This window comes from Myxocyprinus asiaticus, chromosome 7, assembly GCF_019703515.2.
Source record: "Myxocyprinus asiaticus isolate MX2 ecotype Aquarium Trade chromosome 7, UBuf_Myxa_2, whole genome shotgun sequence".
NCBI classification, from domain to species: Eukaryota; Metazoa; Chordata; class Actinopteri; order Cypriniformes; family Catostomidae; genus Myxocyprinus; species Myxocyprinus asiaticus.
The window spans coordinates 52167501-52190379 of NC_059350.1; the positions used below are offsets into that span (position 1 = coordinate 52167501).

Below are 22879 nucleotides of genomic sequence, written 5' to 3' on the forward strand. Positions count from 1 at the left end.
TCCCCACTGTGATGAAGTCAGGCTCATTTGGAGGCATTAATTTTAAACAAGCATCTCCTCTCGCGCGTCAGGCTACTGCGGGTCTCCATTAGCAACGGCGCGAGCCAACAAAGGCACCTGCTTACGAGTCCTAATCCGCTTGTGCGTCTTAACGGGGCTCCGCCAGCCAGTCTCAGAGCGCTGATCCCTCACAAGCCGCTCGCTTGACTCTTATTATTGACATTTGCCATTATTTCTGCTTGTGCATATGTTAAATTAGCTTTACGGGCCGGTAGGATACATACAGTTTTAGGTCCGCCCAGTCACTGTCATGGAATGCGGCATTAATGTCTACCTGTACAGAAATAATGAGGTGTCATACACATTATTATAGAGGCTCGTATATACATTTGTCAGCTATTCAAGTTCTTTCCCCCACTTTAAATGCTCTCGCTTGCATCTATGTGTTCGTAAAGGTTATACTCACGCTTATTGAAGTAACTGGGCTCATTCCGGTGTGCTCTGCCAGTTATTTGCAGCAGTAATCCCAATTGTATCAAATCCATAAACTATCGAAATCTGTTGTCCGTATGTTCACTATGGGTCACCGACTGTTTTGCTTTTATTTATTTATTTTCACCGCTACTCTTGGGCAGTCGTCAGAGCTGTTTATCCCTTTTCTCCACTGGCTACACTGTAGTCTGCATGCTTCGGCTTCTGCATTCCCTTAGCCGACTGCTGCCGGAGAAAGCCGAACCGGAAACTTTAAACCGTCTCGTATTTCTGCACTTGCGCTAAGAATCATCCGATGCATTATGTGTGTGTATATACGCGTAGACCTATATTCTTAGTTGGATCTTTGGGGAAATTATAAGCAAGTTTGTGTATATATATATATATATATATTGGCGGCCAAAAGTTTGGAATAATGTACAGATTTTGCTGTTTTGGAAGGAAATTGGTACTTTAATTCACCAAAGTGGCATTCAACTGATCACACAGTATAGTCAGGACATTACTGATGTAAAAAACAGCACCAACACTATTTGAAAAAGCAGCCATCACTCCAACACCTTATCCTTGAGTAATCATGATAAATTGCTCATTTGGTACTAGAAAATCACTTGCCATTATATCAAACACAGTTGAAAGCTATTTGGTTCATTAAATGAAGCTTAACTCGTTGTGTTTGTTTTTGAGTTGCCACAGTATGCAATAGACTGGCATGTCTTAAGGCCAATATTAGGTCAAAAATGGCAAAAAAGAAACAGCTTTCTCTAGAAACTCATCAGTCAATCACTGTTTTGAGGAATGAAGGCTATACAATGCTTGAAATTGCCAAAAAACTTAAGATTTCATACAAAGGTGTACACTACAGTCTTCAAAGACAAAGGACAACTGGCTCTAACAAGGACAGAAAGAGATGTGGAAGACCAGATGTACAACTAAACAAGAGTATAAGTACATCAGAGTCTCTAGTTTGAGAAATAGACCCCTCAGATGTCCTCAGCTGACAGCTTCATTGAATTCTACCCGCTCAACACCAGTTTCATGTACAACAGTAAAGAGAAGACTCAGGGGTGCAGGCCTTATGAGAAGAATTACAAAGAAAAAGCCACTTTTGAAACAGAAATCAAAAAGAAAAGGTTAAGAGTGGGCAAAGAAACACAGACATTGGACAACAGATAATTGGAAAAGAGTGTTATGGATCTTAACCCCATTGATCTTTTGTGGGATCAGCTAGACTGTAAGGTGCGTGAGAAGTGCCCGACAAGACAGCCACATCTATGGCAAGTGCTGCATATAATATTACTTCAAAAGGAGAGAATTTATAGGGGTATTTTTATGTCATAAACAATAACGAAGAAAAATAAGATTATGACAAACATTTTATGATTTTAATTAAAACTTATTTTACTCTTTACAAAAATGTGAGAAAAAAAAATAATACTGAAAGACAGAAACAGTGCACTAACAATGTTTTAAAAATTAATAATCTAGAAAGAATGTAGTAAATAATCCAGGCATAGTGTTGGGGATTTCATCATTTGAGCTGTGTGAATTGAGCTGATCAGCAATCACCTGTCTAAAACACAGAAAATTAATAACAGTCCCTAAAATGATTAACACCATAATTTCAAAAAAGATAATGCTAATACTAGCTAATACTTTATACTCTTTAATGCTATTATTTCAGAAGGACAGGTTTCATATGTTATATATTTTATGATCATTAATCTAAATCTGTACAAATAGAAATATAAATGTTTCAGTAAATTTGTATTTTTCAAAATGTATAAATAATTGGTTAAACCCGCCAATTATTAACCCCTAATCCACAGCACCCCCTGTTCTAAAATCGTTCCCGTGGCTATGATCATAGCTTTTCCATTCAACTAGACTCATCAACAATTACACCATCCAGGACAGCCAGAAATCTTGGGTTTGTGTTTGGTGATCAGTTGAACGTCACATTAGAAGAACAGCCTGATCATGCAGATTTGCGATGTATAACATTAGGAAGATCAGACCCTTCCTATCTGTGCATAAAACACAACTCCTTGTCCAGGCTCTTGTTATATCTAGACTGGACTACAGTAATGCTCTTCTGGCAGGACTTCCTACATGTACAGTCAAACCTCTGCAACTGATCCAGAACTCAGCGACATGATAGGTCTGTTACGAACATAAGAAAGTGCACATCACGCCTCTTTTCATCAAACTGCACTGGTTGCTACTGGTTGCTCACATCAAATTCAAGGCATTGATGCTTGCTTACAGAACAACCGCACCCCCCTATCTTATCTCACTACTTCAAGTCTACGTGCTCTCCAGAAGCTTAAGATCAGCAGGTGAGCGGCACCTCATGGTGCCATCTCACAGAGGAACAAAATCACTTTCCCGGACCTTCACTTCATCTGTTCCTCATTGGTGGAATGACCTTCCAAACCCCACCCAAGCCGCCTTCATGAAAATAATTCTCTATAAAAATAAATAAAATTCTAAATTCATTCTTGTTCACCACTGTCTATCACCTTCCTCTCTACTTGTACTTCTCTTAACAATTTGCAACTTTATATTACAGCACTTCTCTTATTACTGCCTCCTTAGGATGAATCGCTTCTATTGTACTCATTTGTAAATCGCTTTGAATAAAAGTGTCTGCTAAATAAATATATGGAAATTTGATGGAAATTTGTTATGAAATTTAAATGTGTAAATCTTCAAATAAAAAACAATTTGTGTGTAGATTGCCATTATTTAAATGGACAGCATAGACGATTTGATATATAAAATGATCTATTCATATATATATATATATATATATATATATATATATATATATATATATATATATATATATATATATACACTATATTGCCAAAAGTATTCGCTCACCCATCCAAATAATTGAATTCAGGTGTTCCAATCACTTCCATGGCCACAGGTGTATAAAATGAAGCACCTAGGCATGCAGACTGCTTCTACAAACATTTGTGAAAGAATGGGCCGCTCTCAGGAGCTCAGTGAATTCCAGCATGGTACTGTGATAGGATGCCACCTGTGCAACAAGTCCAGTCGTGAAATTTCCTCGCTACTAAATATTCCACAGTCAACTGTCAGTGGTATTATAACAAAGTGGAAGCGATTGGGAATGACAGCAACTCAGCCACGAAGTGGTAGGCCACGTAAAATGACAGAGCGGGGTCAGCGGATGCTGAGGCGCATAGTGCGCAGAGGTCGCCAACTTTCTGCAGAGTCAATCGCTACAGACCTCCAAAGTTCATGTGGCCTTCAGATTAGCTCAAGAACAGTGCGTAGAGAGCTTCATGGAATGGGTTTCCATGGCCGAGCAGCTGCATCCAAGCCATACATCACCAAGTGCAATGCAAAGCGTCGGATGCAGTGGTGTAAAGCACACCTCCACTGGACTCTAGAGCAGTGGAGACGCGTTCTCTGGAGTGACGAATCACGCTTCTCCATCTGGCAATCTGATGGACGAGTCTGGGTTTGGCGGTTGCCAGGAGAACGGTACTTGTCTGACTGCATTGTGCCAACTGTGAAGTTTGGTGGAGGAGGGATTATGGTGTAGGGTTGTTTTTCAGGAGCTGGGCTTGGCCCCTTAGTTCCAGTGAAAGGAACTCTGAATGCTTCAGCATACCAAGAGATTTTGGACAATTCCATGCTCCCAACTTTGTGGGAACAGTTTGGGGATTGCCCCTTCCTGTTCCAACATGACTGCACACCAGAGCACAAAGCAAGGTCCATAAAGACATGGATGAGCGAGTTTGGTGTGGAAGAACTTGACTGGCCTGCACAGAGTCCTGACCTCAACCCGACAGAGCACCTTTGGGATGAATTTGAGCGAAGACTGTGAGCCAGGCCTTCTCGTCCAACATCAGTGTCTGACCTCACAAATGCGCTTCTGGAAGAATGGTCAAAAATTCCCATAAACACACTCCTAAACCTTGTGGAAAGCCTTCCCAGAATAGTTGAAGCTGTTATAGCTGCAAAGGGTGGGCCGATGTCATATTAAACCCTATGGATTAAGAATGGGATGTCACTTAAGTTCATATGTGTCTAAAGGCAGGTGAGCAAATACTTTTGGCAATATAGTGTATATATTAGCAATTTCAAATTTAGAAATTAAAATATTAAAATATTGTACAAATAAAATTTTCAACATTCTAATATATACATAAATAAATAATCAGGCTGTTAATTGTGTATACCCTTTACATCAAGTATTTATTGATCAACCCACAAACATACAAAATGTATAGAAATGCAGGATTCATAATAATTTAGAAGGGAGAAAGTTTCCTGAATGAAAAGCATTGGTATTAAATAATATACAGTAGTCTTGAGGGATATAAATACAAAAATCGGGGAATACAAACATTGCAGAAAAATCACAATCACAAATACCTTCATGTGAAAGGTACAAAAGACACATTTTAATGCAGAATAAATCAGCAGAATGGCTAACTATACAAAGCTTTGAACTGTTCTGAAACACCCAAACAAGAAAAGGCACAAATGATATTTACACTGAGGTCAGGGTTACGTTTCAAGTGGATTCAGTTTAAATATAGGCTTTAGTTTCATACTAAATTCAGATCTGGAGAAGATTTTTTTCAATCAGAATGTGCTAAATTTGTTTTTTTCAGAGATCAAATCTAAGATTTTCTTATACAGTTACCAAATATCAAGGCAAGGTGACAGCATGTGGCATCAATAGTCATAGACAGACTAAACCTAATTCTACATTATAGACTTTTTTTTTTTTTTTTTTTTTGGCACCATTTAGCATTGTAACATTATAGTGCTATAATTTGGTCTCAAGTTTTTTTAACCTCCTGAGACCCCGTGTCCACATGCGTGGACATTACACTTTTGCTTCGCTATACGCAACACATAATTTCATTTCATTTAAACCAACTGATCTCAGTTCAGGAGACTATGTGCTGTCAGTAAAAGGTTAAACTTTTGACGTTCGGAGTCATGTGATCAAACAATATGGTTTATATTTGGGAGAAACGCCAACAAAACTACATCTGGTAAGAAACCTCATTAAGTTTTTACACTGAAATCTGTTTGAGTCAAAAGATTAGAGTTTATAGTTTCATCCGATATGCCATTTTGAGCATACATTTGAGCGTTTTATCATGAACAGCACGCAGACACAATGACCCGATTCATGGACTGTATGCTCAGTTTCAGTTAAAATATCCTATATTCACTGTGCATAATCACATTGACAATCAATGGATGCATCCAAAACTGGAAAATGTTGCTTTCAGAGGCTTTATATGGAGTTAGTATGAAAATAAGATGCATTTCGAACGGCACACTGGAGGTTAAGTCATTCACTAAATAGGAAGCAAGGAAGCATCCTATTGCTCTCTATACAGCTAAGTGCTTTCAATCCAAACTTCATATTTAAAGTTCAGTTTCAGGCTGTAGATGATGTTTTGACCACTCAACATGTTTAGCAGACATGGGACAATAGTAATCAGTACATAGATTCAGAATTTATAAAGTATAATTTTATTTTAACATGGTTGGCAGTGATTGGATAATGCTGGCCAACACTTTGAATAAGAAATATTTATGCTAATTTCTGATGTAATGTCTGTAAAATCTCAAAAACATGAATAACCAACATTCCTGGAAACATAATAAACAATTTGATAAAAAAATAAAATAAAATAAAAAAAACAGACATTCTATAGCTTGGTATTATTTAAAATTTCACAACTTAGTCCACCTGTCCACATACTGTATGTGGACATCAATTTTTGGGAAAACTATTTGGTCTAAAATATATATATATATATATATATATATATATTATTATTATTTTTTTTTTTTTTTTTTTTTTCATGTTTCTTAGGGGCTAATAGTTACAAATCAAAAGGGGTAGTGGAAAAACCACACACCAGTCACGCAGGGGTCTCAGGAGGTTAAACAAATGCAATGCCTTTCAAACTGTATATAAATAGGTGAGTTTACCTTTCCAACTTTTTCGATTACCAATTGAAGATTACTAAAAATGTTAAGACCCCATAATCAATCACTGCATGTATCAAACATCTGACTCAAAAGCCAGAGTGAACAGACAGATTTACATTCACAGTTATTCAGCGTGCATCCTTGCCTCTGAATAGCTAACATACAACTCCTTAAGCATCATACGAATTTCAAAATATTGTGGTTTTACTAAATTTAAGGTCAATAGAAAAATCTGAATTTACATTAACCTCAGAATGAGCGGCAGTAAAAGCTGTATCATGCAGTGTAAACTTTATCTGCAGGAACTGCACCCTCATAATGTACAGTAGCAACTGGGTTCAAGACAGTCACAAGTAAACACATTTGTCATGAACCAGAATGCACAAAACAAAAAAAGATAAATAAAGAGATACAAAAAAGTCTACACTGAAAAAATAGTCACAATACATAATGCAAAGGCTATTAATATTAATTATAAATAATTAAAAAATGTGTTTAAATATATCAAACTTATTCTACATTTGGGTCAGTGTATGAATTTAAGTATTTTACATGAATATAATCGTTAATCATCTACTTCATAGCAATAATATAACACTTATTACTGGGTTATTATCTACAGAAAGGTGTAACATGAGTGCAACTGATTATACATAGAACATTGGCTATGTTTACATGTACACCTATACTCTGATTATTGCAATAATCAGAGTATAAGGAATAATTCGATTAAGATGTTTACATGATTTGGGCCAACCACTTCAATCCCATTTACATGATACTTGCCATTACTCTGATTATTTGCTGAGACATGTGATGTTTTAATGCTTTTTTATAAATTAATGTTTATTACAAAAAACAACTTGTTGCAAATATGTCTCTTTAAATACAGCTTGGCATAATGAAAATTAGTCAGCCAGTTTGTGAGTCTTTTTGAACGATTTATTAAAAAAAAAAAAAAAACATTTCATAAGAGTCATTTTCGACTACACTGGATGCGCTGTCTGTTTTCATTCACTAAAAAGAATCGTTTCATAAGAGTCATTTGTTTGTCAGACTACACTGGTTGCTCTGTGTGTTTTGATTCACTAAAAAGAATCGGTTCATAAGAGTCATTTGTTTGTCAGACTACACTGGTTGCTCTGTGTGTTTTGATTCACTAAAAAGAATCGGTTCATAAGAGTCATTTGTTTGTCAGACTACACTGGTTGCTCTGTGTGTTTTGATTCACTAAAAAGAATCGTTTCATAAGAGTCATTTGTTTGTCAGACTACACTGGTTGCTCTGTGTGTTTTGATTCACTAAAAAGAATCGGTTCATAAGAGTCATTTGTTTGTCAGACTACACTGGTTGCTCTGTGTGTTTTCATTCACTAAAAAGAATCGTTTCATAAGAGTCATTTGTTTGTCAGACTACACTGGTTGCTCTGTGTGTTTTGATTCACTAAAAAGAATCAGTTCATAAGAGTCATTTGTCTGTGAATCGGAATACACACGATGGATGTTGTTGTGTTTCGCCCGCAAACACAAACTCATTTCAATGACGTGTTTCCTTCTCATTATTTTGCGATAAAAAACTTTTTATCTCCCCAACATTCAATTCAGACTGAAAACAGACATTCACAACTCGGGAAAATATTTTTTCTTTTACCGTGGGGAGCAACACTGCTGGAAAATGGTGCATGGAACTGCCTTTTTACATGAAGCCGAAAAGCTTTTTCTTTTTCGCAATGTTTTCGACCCTGTGCTTGAGTGGAACATGATCCGTCTGCAGCACCGGTGCAGGCGCACTTTGGTCAGAGTGGAAGAAATGCGATTAAAGCCTTTACATGCCAGTATAAAGCGATTAAAATAGGAGTACTCCACATATCTTACTGCGATTATCATTACTCTGATTATAAGCATAATCGCAATATTCTGTTTACATGTGCTACAGTTTAATTGCATTATAATCGCATTATGAGGGTGCATGTTAACGTAGCCATTGTTTGTACAAGCACACATTTAGTGAAGAAGCAATTTACAAGACTGAGTTAAATCTGAAACCTCATTTAATGCAACATGATTAGTAAAATTTGGTCCAGCAAGCACACAATGCATTGTCTTGACTTAAAAATGTAATCACAAGAAGCCCTTCGCATTATCTAAAGCCTTTTAAGGGGGCAAAATTTGTCCCTGACAGAGTGTTGCAATACTAAAACTCTAGAAAAGTCAGTGAGACTGCCTTCTAAATCTTTAAATATGTCTCTTACCAAAAACTAGACATTTTGCTCGAATGTCTGTTTATGTGAATTTTTTTTTGTTTTTGTTTTTTCATATAGAATATCTTAACAGTTGTATGATACACTAAATCAATTAATTAAACTAAAATAAGTACTGTGTGCTTCTTTGTTCTATATTTAACCTGATAATATCAGAAAGCTGTCTGCCGGGAATTGGGCATTCCAAACTGGGGAGAGAGAGAGAAAAAAAAAAAAAATCTGTCTGCCAATTATAATCTGGTGCTAATTATACATTTTAACATATACTAAATATCCAAAAGATCACTAATAAATCTACACAATGTGTTTGTCATTTCCATATTCAAAGTGAAATTATTCAAAATATTAACAAACATATAATCATTATGTATTTGTGACTATACGTATACAGTATATGTTTGTGTGTACACATGGATTACATGACTCTTGAAACCACTATCGATCAAACACATTCTCTATTCATAGTACATTAAATATTATTTTCATAATAACATTTTTTTTTTTTTACATTAGATTCAGTTTCCATTAAGAGTTTTAGATTCTTATATGAAGTCCATACAAATCTAAATACTTAATGGACTTTAGTTTGAGGAACTGGAAACTGCAGACATTAACCTTGACCCGATCAACTGCCCTGTAGTTAAAGTTACAAGTTAACTACAATTAAACTACAAAAAAAAAAAAAAAAAAAAAGTGTATTTAATGGTTAAACAGCTATTGAAACATGTATGGCCTTAAAGAGCACAACAAAATGGAATGTTTGAGAAATGTTGAGGTAACCCAGAGAGCAAAAGCTTTGGCTGATCGGTCCAATAACAGATGGCTAATGGACAAAATTTCACTGTTGAGCAGTAGTAAACCAATGATGAAGCTGAGATGGCACTAAAACCCATTTTATCATAGAATTGTGATAAATGTGGATTATAGCTCTCTAGGAGTAAGGTTCCACCCCATCCAACATAAAAGGACAGTTCACCCAAGAATTTAATCTCCTGAGACCCCACGTCCACATGCGTGGACATTACACATTGGCTTCGCTATCGACTATGCATAATTTAATTTCATTTAAACTGACTGATCTCAGTTCAGGAGACTCTAGACTGTCATTAAAGGGTTCAACTTTTATGCACCAAGTCATGTGACAAAACAACGGCTCAAATCTCAGCTGAGTTTGTCTTTGGGAGAAACGGCAATAAAACTACATCTGGAAAGAATCCTAATTACCTTTTTACATTGAAACCTGTTTGAGTCAAAAGATAATAATCTCTAGTTTCATCGGATATGCCATTTTAAAAATGTAATCGATTTATCGTGAAATTGCCACGCTGTTAAACACGATTTCCACGTACGTGGACAACAGGCTCTTTTTCCTTAAAATATCCTATATTCACTGTGCATTATCACTTTGAGAATCAATGGATGCATCAGAAAGCTGGAAAATTTTGCTTTCAGAGGCTGTATACGGAGTAAGGATGAAAAAAAGGTGCATTTGAAACTGTTCTGAGACCAGTGCAGACAGAATGAAAAATGCACACAGCAGTCACACTCAGGTCTCAGGAGGTTAAATTAAAATATCATATACTCACACTGTTGTCATTCCAAACCCATATGATTTTCTTTTTTTCTGTGGAACACAAAAGAAGATATACTTATTGTATGTTTCTTTTATTTAGCTTTATTGGTCATTTTTGGAGCTTAACAGCTCCAGTCCCCATCCACTTTTATTCAATGGAAAAGAACAGCCTGAACATTCTGCTAAACATCCCATTTTGTGTTCCACAGAGAACAAATATGGGTCTGGAATGACACGCGGGTGAGTTAATGTTGACAGAATGTTCATTTTTGAGTGAACTAGTCCTTTAATGACTAATATAATCAAATTAGTTTCAAAGAGGTTAATCATAAATGAAGACATGATCAGTATTCTCTCAAAATCTCCTTTCTACTCCTGTTCGTAAAACCATTAAATGATGAAGGCAAATAGCTGACAATTTTCAGTGGATCTGTGTTTTTTAACCCATACCATATAAGAGCAATTATACATAATCATCCATAACACATAATCACCAGTCTGATAGGATAAATAAAAAACACTTTTTGTTATCAGCTTTTTGAACACAGTAAAATGAAGTCTCCTCATACACAATAATGAGCAGTTTAATACGGTATGGGTTGAAAAGCAATGATACCATGAGATCAGACAAGCTGTCTGGGCAAAGATTTGCCTGGACATTGTCATCAAGCACTTGTGGCATTTCCCAAAGACATAACACATCCAGAAATGTAACAATGTATTTCACTCAATACACTATTACACTAAAACTAAAGCCAGTTAAAGCCTAGAGTTTTGATACTGTTCGCGTTTTACAGTAATATAAAATGTATTCCTTTTTCTGTTGTGGACAGAAGTAAAAATATCCCCCCCATTGGCAGTGGCAGAAAATAAGCAGAACAATCCCAAGTTTAAAAATACTACAGAAATACCCTTAAACAAATATTCTAGGATCAATAGAAATTAAGCTCAATCGACAGCATTTGTGGCATAATGTTGATTACCACAAAAACTAGTTTCGACTCGTCCGTCATTTTCTTTAAAAAAAAAACAGAAAAAAAGCGAGAATCGAGGTTAGATTAAGACACTTACAATGGAAGTGAATGGGGCCAATTTTTGGAGGGTTTAAAGGCAGAAATGTGAAGCTTAGAATTTTATAAAAGCACTTACATTCATTCTTCTTTAAAAATCATGTATTATTTGAGCTGTAAAGTTGTTTAAATCATCGTTTTACAGTCGTTTTAGGGTTTGGGGTTTGTTGACGTTACATCGTCATGGCAACAAGGTTGTAAAATTGGCTATAATTTAACACAGAAAAGGTTAGTAAGCGATTGTATAACACTAAAATCATATTAGCACGCATATTGTTTATGTCTTGTGGCTATACTCTTTGAAAAAGTGAGTATTTTAACGTTTACGGATTGGCCCCATTTTCTTCAACTGTAAGTGCCTCACTGGAACCCAGATTTTTGCTTTTTCTTAAAGGAGGGAGAAGTCAAAATGTATTCTTGTGGTAATCAACACTGTCACAAATGCTGTCGGATGAGCTAAACTTTCTTGTATTGAATCTGGAATATTCATTTAAACTGTAGTCTCTACAGTGCTTTTACAAATATCTGGCAGTGATTTTACATTTTCTCAGTAGTACCTATACAAAATTGTAAACTTTTATTTAATAATTCCAAAGAATTTTCCAGAAACCTTCGTGCTCTGGATCCTCTGAATTGCACATGGCATCCGGTCTAAAATGACCCTTGCTTTCTGTAGTCTCACAAAGTGTTAATATTTTTTGTATGTGCTAGTTATTTGACCAATTAAATTGGTCAAACTGTTGGCTAGCAAAAAGAACAGACAAAAAACCTTTATCTGTAATTTTAAATAAAACTTGTAGCACTTTAGTTTCAACTGGAAAATATACAATAATTTTGTTGGTGGGTGTATGCATGTGTGTGTCACCGGGCCATACTAGTTTGTTGATTGACAGGTGTGTACAGGTATTTCCAGATGGCGTAGTAATGGATGCCCGCTCCCATGGCAACAAAGAGGTGCCATATAGCGTGAGCAAAGGGAACTATTCCATCGCTTTTAAAAAACACCATGCCTAACACGTAACATCCACCACCAACTAACAGCTCACACAGACCTGACCTGTCTGCCTATAAAGGAAACAGATCAATTGAAGAGATAAATTAGTTTCTACTTGTTTGTAATTATGTTCCCGATTGATATAAAGGTTCATTTTCTTACCATAGAGAGGATGACAAGGGCAGGAAACACACCCATTGCTATGTAACAGATCAGCTCTACAACTTTAAACCTAAAACATAGAAAACATGAAACATGTTGATCTTGATCACAAAAGACAGTGTAACACTTTAAAAAAACAAAAATCTAAATCTTAACATTAATTAATGCATTAGGCATTATGAACTAACAATGAACTATATTTTTACATTTTACAAGATACTTTGTTTATTTTAAATATGCCACTGTTAATTGTCATTTCATGTTATTTCGTTATGCATTAACTAATGTTAACTAGTGTTTCTTCAACTTTGGGCAATTTCATGCAAGAGGTTGATTTTTATTTAAACAGATTTCAGCTTCTTTTTATTTTTTGTACTATTCAAATGCTTTTTATGTACAGATTTTGCTGTTTTAGCCTTGACCCAGACTTTCAATATTAAAATCCATTATAAAAACACAAATTATTACATGTTTAAAACTATATTAATCTAAACAAAGAGTGAACTAAACATAAAACATTTCAGTTTTTATTGTGTGAAAATTATTTATATCACTATTATATCATTATTTATATTTTTTTAATTGAGACTGTGCCACATTGCGCGTCATTTCTACCACACCTAATAAAGATTTTTTTAAATTAGTGTACTTGTTAAATGAGTTTTCAGAGAACAGCATGCTTGAGATGAAATACGAAACAAGTGATGTTTGTAGAAAGCAAAGAAAATTCAAGGTAAATATCACTTGTGAGCAGAATATTTTTATTGGGCGTCATTTCCAATCAAACTGTAATTTTATGGGAAAAAAGTGGGAAAAATATTATTTAATTGTGTGTATTTAGGTTACATAAAATTTTATGACATTAGCCAGACAAAGAAGTTGGCCATTTTATTTCAAAAACATTAATAAATGTAATTTTCATCACGGTCATATCCAAGATCTATTAAACATTGACATTCTATTAAATACAATAGAGAATTTGAGATGTGCTGCAAATGACACAGTGGTGAGAATTTTCAGGACTCCCAGACAAAAAGACAAAAATTACATAAATCTCCTGTGATGCATGTACATACACTGTTTGACATTGTCAGAAGACAAATGTAAAAAATAAGTTAAGGTGTGAAAAATGATGACACCATACTTTCTAGAAGTCCTATAGTGCCTAAAGTTGAAGAAACACCAAAACAACGTTTACAATTTTTTATGTTAAAATGTATAAGTATATGTAATTATACATTGTGTAATATAATAAATGCTGCAAAACTATTCTTCATTGTTAGTTCCTGTGCATTAACTAATGTTAACATATATGTGACCTTGAAAGCATTTTTGAAGATATTTTTAATAGATGCATTTTTGTCTTACTACCATTTCCTGTTCATTACAGAGAACAGGTAATCAGCGAATGCAGTTATTAATACCTCTCATGAAAGAAGAATACATAGCCAGTTCCTCCAGAGGCCATAACCCAGACAACCCAACGCATGTGGGCAGCCAATGGATCAAGCTCCCGCAGTGTCAGCCTGCCATAAATCCATTAGATTCTTAATTAACAATAATGAACATCAAACTGAGTCTCACCATCATGGGTTTGATCCTCAAGGAACACATAGACTGATAAATGTAAATGCTGAAATCACCTTAACTCGCTTTGGATCAAAGAGGGAAAGTTAAAATGAATAAATATTTTCTTCTCCACTTTGTAATTTGTTAAAAAAAAAAAAAAAAAAAGTAGTGTCTTAATTACCACAACTAACAATATCTGTTGAATAGCATTTATTTAACTAAATATGAGGACAGAGTGTTTTTTCAATTAGACCAATTTAACATTATAAAATAAGTTAACTCAATTTCTTAAACCAAAATATTGTTTTTTTCCCCTTGGCATAACATTTTAAATTAAGTGCATGCAACTGAGTTACAAACTTTTGCAAGTTTAAAGGTGCAGTATGTAAGATTCAGAAACCCTTGTTATTAATGACATCTGTGGCCGTTAATTGAACTGCAGGCAGCTACCTGTTGCTCGTGCTCGTGCACACACTCCACAGGGACATTAGCGAGCGAGCATCCAAAACAATGAAGTAATGTACAAAGAGACTGAACGTGATTCACCGGCATCATGCTGACAGATGAGGTAGCATAATTAAAATTACACAGTTATGATTGTTTTACTACAAACTTTGAGACTAAACTAAAACTACTTATCAGCTAACATAGCATACTGATACACACATACAGCTACATACTACCGAACTATACCAGACAGTTTACTGTTGCACTGCACTATTATGTTGCATTATTGTATGTCATATGTTGTACTACGATCAAGAAACCAGCATATTTGCTTAAATTTATCCTGTATACCTGACTTTTTGTATAAAGAGAAGAAATTATTTGAAAGTTACGAAGCAAGGTAGCATGCAGTTCGTCAGCGTTAGCAGGCAAGATCAAGTTAGCTAAAATTACACAGATCAGTCCTTATGGCACTATGTTTCACATGCTTTGCAGTTATGTAAGCTTACCTGTCCAATAAGATGAATGCCAATTCAGCATCGGTTTTGATCCCCAAAACCGAACGCAGGTCCCTCCAGGAATCAAATGCCCTGCCGATGTACACTCTAGTTTTCGCTCAACCAACCACACGATCACATTCCCGCTTAGCCAGACGGGATTCAGATTTTTTTTTTTTTTTTGGCTTACTCAGAGTTTGTGTAGGAGTCGGTGTTGTGCTGGTAGCCGGACGTTTGCTGGATTCCATCTCTAAGATAACATTACCTAGTTTTGCAGTTTGTTGTCGCTGTTGAATAGCGGAAGAGAAGCTATTACTGAGGCAAGGCTCTCGGGAGCACGCATAAACGTCACATCCTTTGGATTTTCCCGGCAAAACCAACCCGCTCCCTTTGCATGAAAATCAGTCTACAGGCTTTAATAGGCAACCTAGGAAGTCTGGGAAGGGCTAATTTTTTAAGTTGCTTTACAAGCCATTTACACATTGGCAAAAAAAGGCGAATATTACATGAAAATTGTTACATATTGCACCTTTAAGCAACAAATAATTTTTACAATGCACAGGATTATTGGTGCTCTGATATGGATCATATATACTGTATTTTAACTCTGTGGTAAGCGAATCGCTTGTATTATATGGGTTTCCACTACCCAGTTTCATACCCCATTTGAACCCTTGATCTTTAGATTCTCACAATCTGTACCACACCCACAACTCTAACTGTGTCCTTTTACTGGCACTCTAAACACAAATCCATTAAATCTTTAATGCTAATTGAAAATTAATTTCCTAAATTCATTGCTGGGAACATTCACTTAATACATAAGCTCACCAAGGTGTGTAAGATGCAGCGATGAAGAAATAGATCACCATTCTGTCGCACATGTGGAAGCAGTGTTCAACCGATCTAAAAAGTAAAGACTTGCTTAGATCACACTTCTCAACTACACGTGTAAATGTTAAAGGGATAGTTCACCCAAAACTGAAAATTCTCATCATTTACTCACTCTCATGCCATCCCAGATGTTTATGAATTTCTTTCTTCTGCAGAACACAAACAAAGATTTTTAGAAGAATACTTCAGCTCTGTAGGTCCATACAATTCAAGTGAATGGTGACCAGAACTTTCAAGTTAAAAAAAAATCACATAAAGGCAGGATAAAAGTAATATATACCACTCCAGTGGTTTAATCTATGTGTTCAGAAGCTATATGATAGGTGTGGGTGAAAAACAGATCAATATTTAAGTACTTTTTTTTTACAATAAAAAAAAGTGTAAGTGAAAGTTGAGATTTATTGTAACAAAGGATTGAAATATTGATCTGCTTCTCACTCAAAGCAACTGCATCACTTCTGAAGACATAGATTAAACCACTGGAGTTATATGGATTACTTTCATCCTGCCTTTATGTGATTTTGTTTCAAAGTTTTGGTCACCATTCACTTAAACTGTATGGACCTACAGAGCTGAAATCTTCTTCTAAAAATATTTGTTTGTGTTCTGCAGAAGAAAGAAAGTCATACACATCTGGGATGGCATGAGGGTGAGGAAATTATGAGAGAATTTTAATTTTTGGGTGAACTATTCCTTTAAGGCAATAGTTTACCCAAAAAGAAAAAAATGTAATTGTAACTAAGGCTGACAGCCTAATATTTTCTTTTGTGTTCCAAGAAAGAATGAAAGTCATACGGGTTTGGAATAACATGGGAATGGATACATTATGACGGAATTTTCATTTTCGAGTGAACTATCCCTTTTAACTTGTTTGTAGCAGGAAAAAATGATAATGAAATGGCATTATGGCTCATTTGCAAGGCTTTACCGGAGATGGCTCTTTTTCCAGGAGACAGTATGGAACACTGTGGATATGATGAAAAGGCTTGATAGCCCCGTCCCGTAAAGCCATGCTGAAATCTCCTCCCAATGGTCATCAGACAAGAAGTACAACAAGACCCCGCCCACAATGCTGGGAATGATCCATAGCTCAGAGAAAAAATACAGTCACACATCAAATACATGTATTCATCAATGTGTAGAAATCATGTATTATCTGTTGTACAGTCCCTACAGGAAAACATTTATATTATCTGTGGCAAAACAAAAACATTGCATACTGTACATTTAATGTAAATTATAAAAAATGTAGCTACGCATAACTCACTGCATGTGTAGCACAGTTAGCAGCATGCTCATATTCTGTTGGCTGGTATCTCTTATTAGATGGTGCACGATTGTTCATAAATCTAGATATAAAAAGCAGTTAGAACATGTAGGAAAAAGTTATGATATTTACTCAAAAAAATAATGTATGAATTATTTAGTAAGTGCATGTGACATGATTGTGTGCTTATAACACAAAAATAATTCTTTTGAGTTACTCTTGACATACGTTTTGTATATATTTGTCTAAACAAGTCAGTTCTTTGAACTGTTTATTTAAATAAATTATGTTTTTCAATAACTCACCAAATACTGTTTTTGGCACAAAAAATAAAATGCCACCAACATCTTGCTTGTCTCTTATACCCTGTACAGACATGATGTACAGATGCAAGTAATTTATAGGCCTACACATGATAATTTGCATGTAATATATGGTCGTAACAACTGTACTATATTGTCTTAAATCCATTTTTATTTACAGTTGAAGTTAGAAGTTTACATACACTTAGGATGAAGTCATTAAAACTCATTTTTTAACCACTCCACAGATTTCATATTAGCAAACTATAGTTTAGGCTAAGTCGTTTAGGACATCTACATTGTGCATGACACAAGTAATTTTTCCAACAATTGTTTACAGACAGATTGTTTCACTTCTGATTGACTATATCACAATTCCAGTGGGTCAGAAGTTTACATACACTAATTTAACTGTGCCTTTAAGCAGCTTGGAAATTTCCAGAAAATGATGTCAAGCCTTTAGACAATTAGCTTCTGATAGGAGGTGTACTGAATTGGAGGTGTACCTATGGATGTATTTCAAGGCCTACCTTCAAACTTAGTGCCTCTTTGCTTGACATCATGGGAAAATCAAAAGAAATTGTGGACCTCCACAAGTCTGGTTCATCATTGGGAGCAATTTCCAAATGCCTGAATGTACCACGTTCATCTGTACAAAAAATATTACGCAAGTATAAACACCATGGGGCCACGCAGCCATCATACCACGCATTCTGTCTCCTAGAGATGAATGTAGTTTGGTGTGAAAAGTGCAAATCAATCCCAGAACAATAGCAAAGGATCTTGTGAAGATGCAGGAAGAAACAGGTAGACAAGTATCTATATCCACAGTAAAACGAGTCCTATATCAACATAACCTGAAAGGCTGCTCAGCAAGGAAGACGCCACTGCTCCAAAACCGCCATAAAAAAGACAGACTACAGTTTGCAAGTGCACATGGGGACAAAGATTTTACTTTCTGGAGAAAGGTCCTCTGATATGATTAAACAAAAATTGAACTGTTCGGCCAAAATGACCATCGTTTATCATATGTTTGGAGGAAAAAGGGTGAGGCTTGCAAGCCGAAGAACACCATCCCAACCGTGAAGCATGGGGGTGGCAGCATCATGTTGTGGGGGTGCTTTGCTGCAGGAGGGACTGGTGCACTTCACAAAATAGATGACATCATGAGGAAGGAGAATTATGTGGATATTTTGAAGCAACATTTTATAAGACATCAGCCAGGAAGTTAAAGCTTGGTCACAAATGGTTCTTCCAAATGGAAGGAATGGAATAGAGCTCAATCTGATTGAAAATTGGTGGGCAGAACTGAAAAAGCATGTGCGAGCAAGGAGGCCTATAAATCTGACTCAGTTACACCAGTTCTGTCTGGAGCAATGGGCCAAAATTCCAGCAACTTATTGTAAGAAGCTTGTGGAAGGATACCCAAAACATTTGACCCAAGTTAAACAATTTAAAGGCAATGCTACCAAATACTAACAAAGTGTATGTAAACTTCTGACCCACTGGGAATGTGAATGTGAAATAAATGCTGAAATATATAATTATTATTCTGACATTTCACCTTCTTAAAATAAAGTAGTGATCCTAACTGACCTAAGACAGGGAAGGTTTTCTAAGAATAAATGTCAGGAATTGTGAAAAACTGAGTTTAAATGTATTTGGCTAAGGTGTATGTAAACTTCTGACTTCAACTGTGTAGTAGTTAAAGGCAAATTGAACACATTAATACCCAACAATTTAGCTCAACGCATGCTAAATAATAGCCACTAATGTTTTTTATGTCTCTTTGTTGTAAAAGTTCTTTATTTGCATAATTCTGAAATGTTTAATTATGATGTTAAAAACTAAATCATTTAAAAACAACCAGTCAGTATTCAAAAGACTTTAGAAAAACATTTTAAGTCTCTTTACTGTAAGTTATTGGCTTATTTTTATAATAAAAAGAATACATGCAAGAAATAAACCATTATCCTCATTTACACTGAAAGCAAATGGGGCCAATAAGTCAACGTTAAAATACTCAGTGTTTCAAAAGTATAGCCACAAGATTTAAACAATATGTGCTTACTAACCTTTTCTGTGTAAGTTACACCAAATTTTACAACTTCGTTGTCATGAGGACGTAACACCATAAACCCTGTGATCTCGGTAAACAACAATTGAAACAACTTTACAGCTATAAAAATAAAATAATACAAAGGTTTTAACAGCAGAATTAATGGAAGTGCTTCTATAAAATTATAAGCCCTTCAGCCCTCCATAAATTGACCTCATTCACTTCCTCTGAAAGCACCTTGCTGTAACCCCAATGTTTGCTTCTTCTTTAAAGGTGCATTCAGTAATTTTTCCTCATTAAAAAAAGTTCTAAAATCCAAAAAACATTCATTGTAATTTTAAAATATGTGCAGGAAATCATGAACACACATTAAAATGAAGACTCGTCATAACAGTAACCTTATAAAAGCTATTTTATTCTACAAGGAGAGGGTCTGCACATGGGGGCTACCATGTTAGAATCATAGGACCAGCCGAATACTCTCGCTTAATCTCAGTAACCGTCCTGTTATTTGACACTTTCACTCATTAATTAAATTAATCATGGCTGACTGTGAATAGTACATTTCTACAATGGCATCTGAAACTGAAAACTATTGATTTTATATTATGCTGCATCCAAGAAGCTATTTCATGTCAGTGAAAGTCTAAGATGACACAAAGTCAAAAGCTACTGAGTGTACCTTTAAAGAAAAGGAGGGCCGAGTCATTTATTTATTTATTTATTTTAAAAATTATTTTTTGGTAATCAACATTAAACCACAAATGCTGTAGATTCATCTTGACTTGACTAAACCTGGAATATTCCTTTAACTATAATTAATAGTAAATTTATACTCACATCGTTAGTAAAAAAAAAAAACTAAAAAAAAAATCGTCATTAATGCTGCAAGTTTAAGTGTTCTTGGTAGTGGCTCATTTACAGTGTTTCAGATTATTTAAAATCTTATGTTTAAAAATCTTCTATTCAGTATGTTATTAACTCAGTAAACAATTAAACCAGTAAGAGCTCAGCTTCAATTCAGTTCAGTTCACTAAAAAGAATGATTCATTGCAAATCAGACATCACTATCATAAAAAGAGATAAATTACACTGGTAGGATTAGGTTTAACATCGTCTCTTGATTTGCATTGCTTGGTTGTTGTGTTGGTGGTAGAAGAGTTGTAAGGACAATAGAGCTGTTCAGGTCGTAGTTCAAAAACCCAGAAGAGAATTTGAATTTTCTAGCCATACTGTAGGTTTCCTCTGAAATTTTAATGGCAGTTTTGTTTCCATGAGTAAAATAAGGTCTGTGGTAAACATTATTTAAAGATAGTTGGACGTTTTCTTGTACAACATACACTGCCTGACCAAAAAAAAAAGTCACCGTTTGGATTTAAACAAGCAGATACTTAAGAGCCTATGACTGGGTCATTATTGCAGTGATTAATATGTTTCAGCTGGCAACAATTCTTTTAACCCTAACTGATGCAGTGTGTAGCTTCTAATTTCTTAAACAACCATGTTGGAAGACGTATCCCTTGGTCGTGGAAAAGATGTTACTGTGTTTCAGAAGGGGCAAATTACTGGCCTGCATCAAGCAAAGAAAACAACTAAGGAGATTGCTGAAATCACTGGACTTGGGTTAAGAACTGTCCAACGCACTATTAAAACCTGGAAGGATAGTGATGAACCGTCAGCTTCGTGGAAGCGTGAAGTGATCGTGACACAGTCACATCGTAAAAAACGAAAGTAGAACTCACGGCTATGTTTAATAGTGAAAGTAAGAGCATTCTCACACGCACAATGCGACGAGAATTTACAGGATTGGGACTAAACAGCTGTGTGGCCAAAAGAAAGCCACTTGTTAGGGAGGCTAATCTGAAAAAAACAACTTCAGTTTGCTAGGGAGCATAAAGATTGGACTGTGGAGCAATGGAAAAAGGTCATGTGGTCTGATGAGTTCAGATTTACCCTATACCAAAGCAATGGGCATGTCAGGGTAAGAAGGGAAGCGCATGAAGCTATGCACCCATCATGCATAGTGCCCACTGTACAAGCCTCTGGAGGCAGCTTTACGATCTGGGGTTGGTTCAGCTGGTCAGGTCTAGGCTCAGCAATGTTATGTGGCACTAAAATGAAGTCAGCTGACTACCTGAATGTACTGAATGACCAGGTTATCCCATTAATGGATTTTTCTTTCCCCTGATGGCACGGGCATATTCCAGGACAACAATGCCAAGATTTATCTGGCTCAAATTGTGAAAGAGTGGTTCATGGAGCACGAGGAACCATTTTCACACATGAATTGGCCACCACAGAGTCCTGACCTTAACCCCATTGAAAGTCTTTTGGATGTGCTGGAGAAAACTTTACCGAGCGAGTCGACTCTTCCATCATCAATACAAGATCTCTGCCAAAAATGTATGCAACTCTTGACACAAATAAAGGTTGGCAAAACAATGCCATGACAAATGTGTACCGCAATCAAAGCCAAATTGGTCCAACTAAATATTAGAGTATGCAACTTTTTTTTTTTTTTTTTGCCCAGACAGTGTATATTACAAACAGTCATACCTCAAACGTGAATTCTGAAGCCGCCGTGTTTCTTAAAAAAGTATGTCGCTAACAAGTTGCTAGATAAGGATATTTGTAGCATAATGTTGATTACCACAAAAAATAATTTTGACTGGTCCCTCCTTTTCTTCAAAAAAATATATAAAAATTGAAAACAGTGAGGCACTTACAATAGAATTGAATCAGACCATTTTTTAGAGGGTTTAAAGACAGAAATGTGAAGCTTATAATTTTATTAAAGCACTTACAATAATACTTCTGTTAAATGTTGTGTATTATTTATGTTTTTACGGTCACTTTTGGGTTTAGCATTGCGCCATCATACAAAAGTTGTAACAAAGTTGTCAAATTGAATGTATTTTATACAGAAAATTTAATAAGCAATTTTATCACACAAAAATCATATTAACATGCATATTGTGACTATACTTTAAAAAAAAAAAAAAGGTAGTATTTTAACATTTACACATTGGCCACATTCACTTCCATTATAAGTGCCTCACTGTATCCCAGATTTTTGCTTTTTGTTTAAAGGAAAGGAGGGACAAGTTAATGTTGTTATGCATCAAATGCAGTTGATCAAGCTTAACTTGTATTTAACGCGAAATATTCCTTTAATGATCACTGTGTAAGACAAATGATCATGTGGCCGATAACAACTTTTTTAGTTGGCTGGTATCAGCCGGTATCCATGGAGAACCACAGCAGAGGAGTCTGCTATCCTTTACACACGT

General features: G+C 35.5%; 2 protein-coding genes across 5 annotated transcripts in view; both read right to left on the bottom strand.

Moving 5' to 3' along the window:
• LOC127444347 (ras-associating and dilute domain-containing protein) overlaps positions 1–613 on the bottom strand; it is a 37745-nt gene extending 37132 nt beyond the window's left edge. For all 4 annotated transcript variants that reach the window (XM_051703652.1, XM_051703650.1, XM_051703649.1 and 1 more), the window contains exon 1: positions 467–613. The gene's annotated coding sequence lies outside the window, so the exon portion shown is untranslated. The remainder of the gene's footprint in view (positions 1–466) is intronic.
• An 8782-nt stretch (positions 614–9395) lies between these two features.
• LOC127444356 (monocyte to macrophage differentiation factor 2-like) lies at positions 9396–17392 on the bottom strand. The gene is made up of 6 exons (XM_051703663.1): positions 17229–17392; positions 16890–17050; positions 15899–15973; positions 13979–14080; positions 12555–12624; positions 9396–12463 (listed from the first exon to the last, which is right to left on the bottom strand). Exons 1-6 carry the CDS (start codon positions 17304–17306, stop codon positions 12260–12262), a joined length of 690 nt encoding a protein of 229 aa, XP_051559623.1. The 5' UTR covers positions 17307–17392; the 3' UTR covers positions 9396–12259.
• Between the last annotated feature and the right edge of the window lie 5487 nt (positions 17393–22879).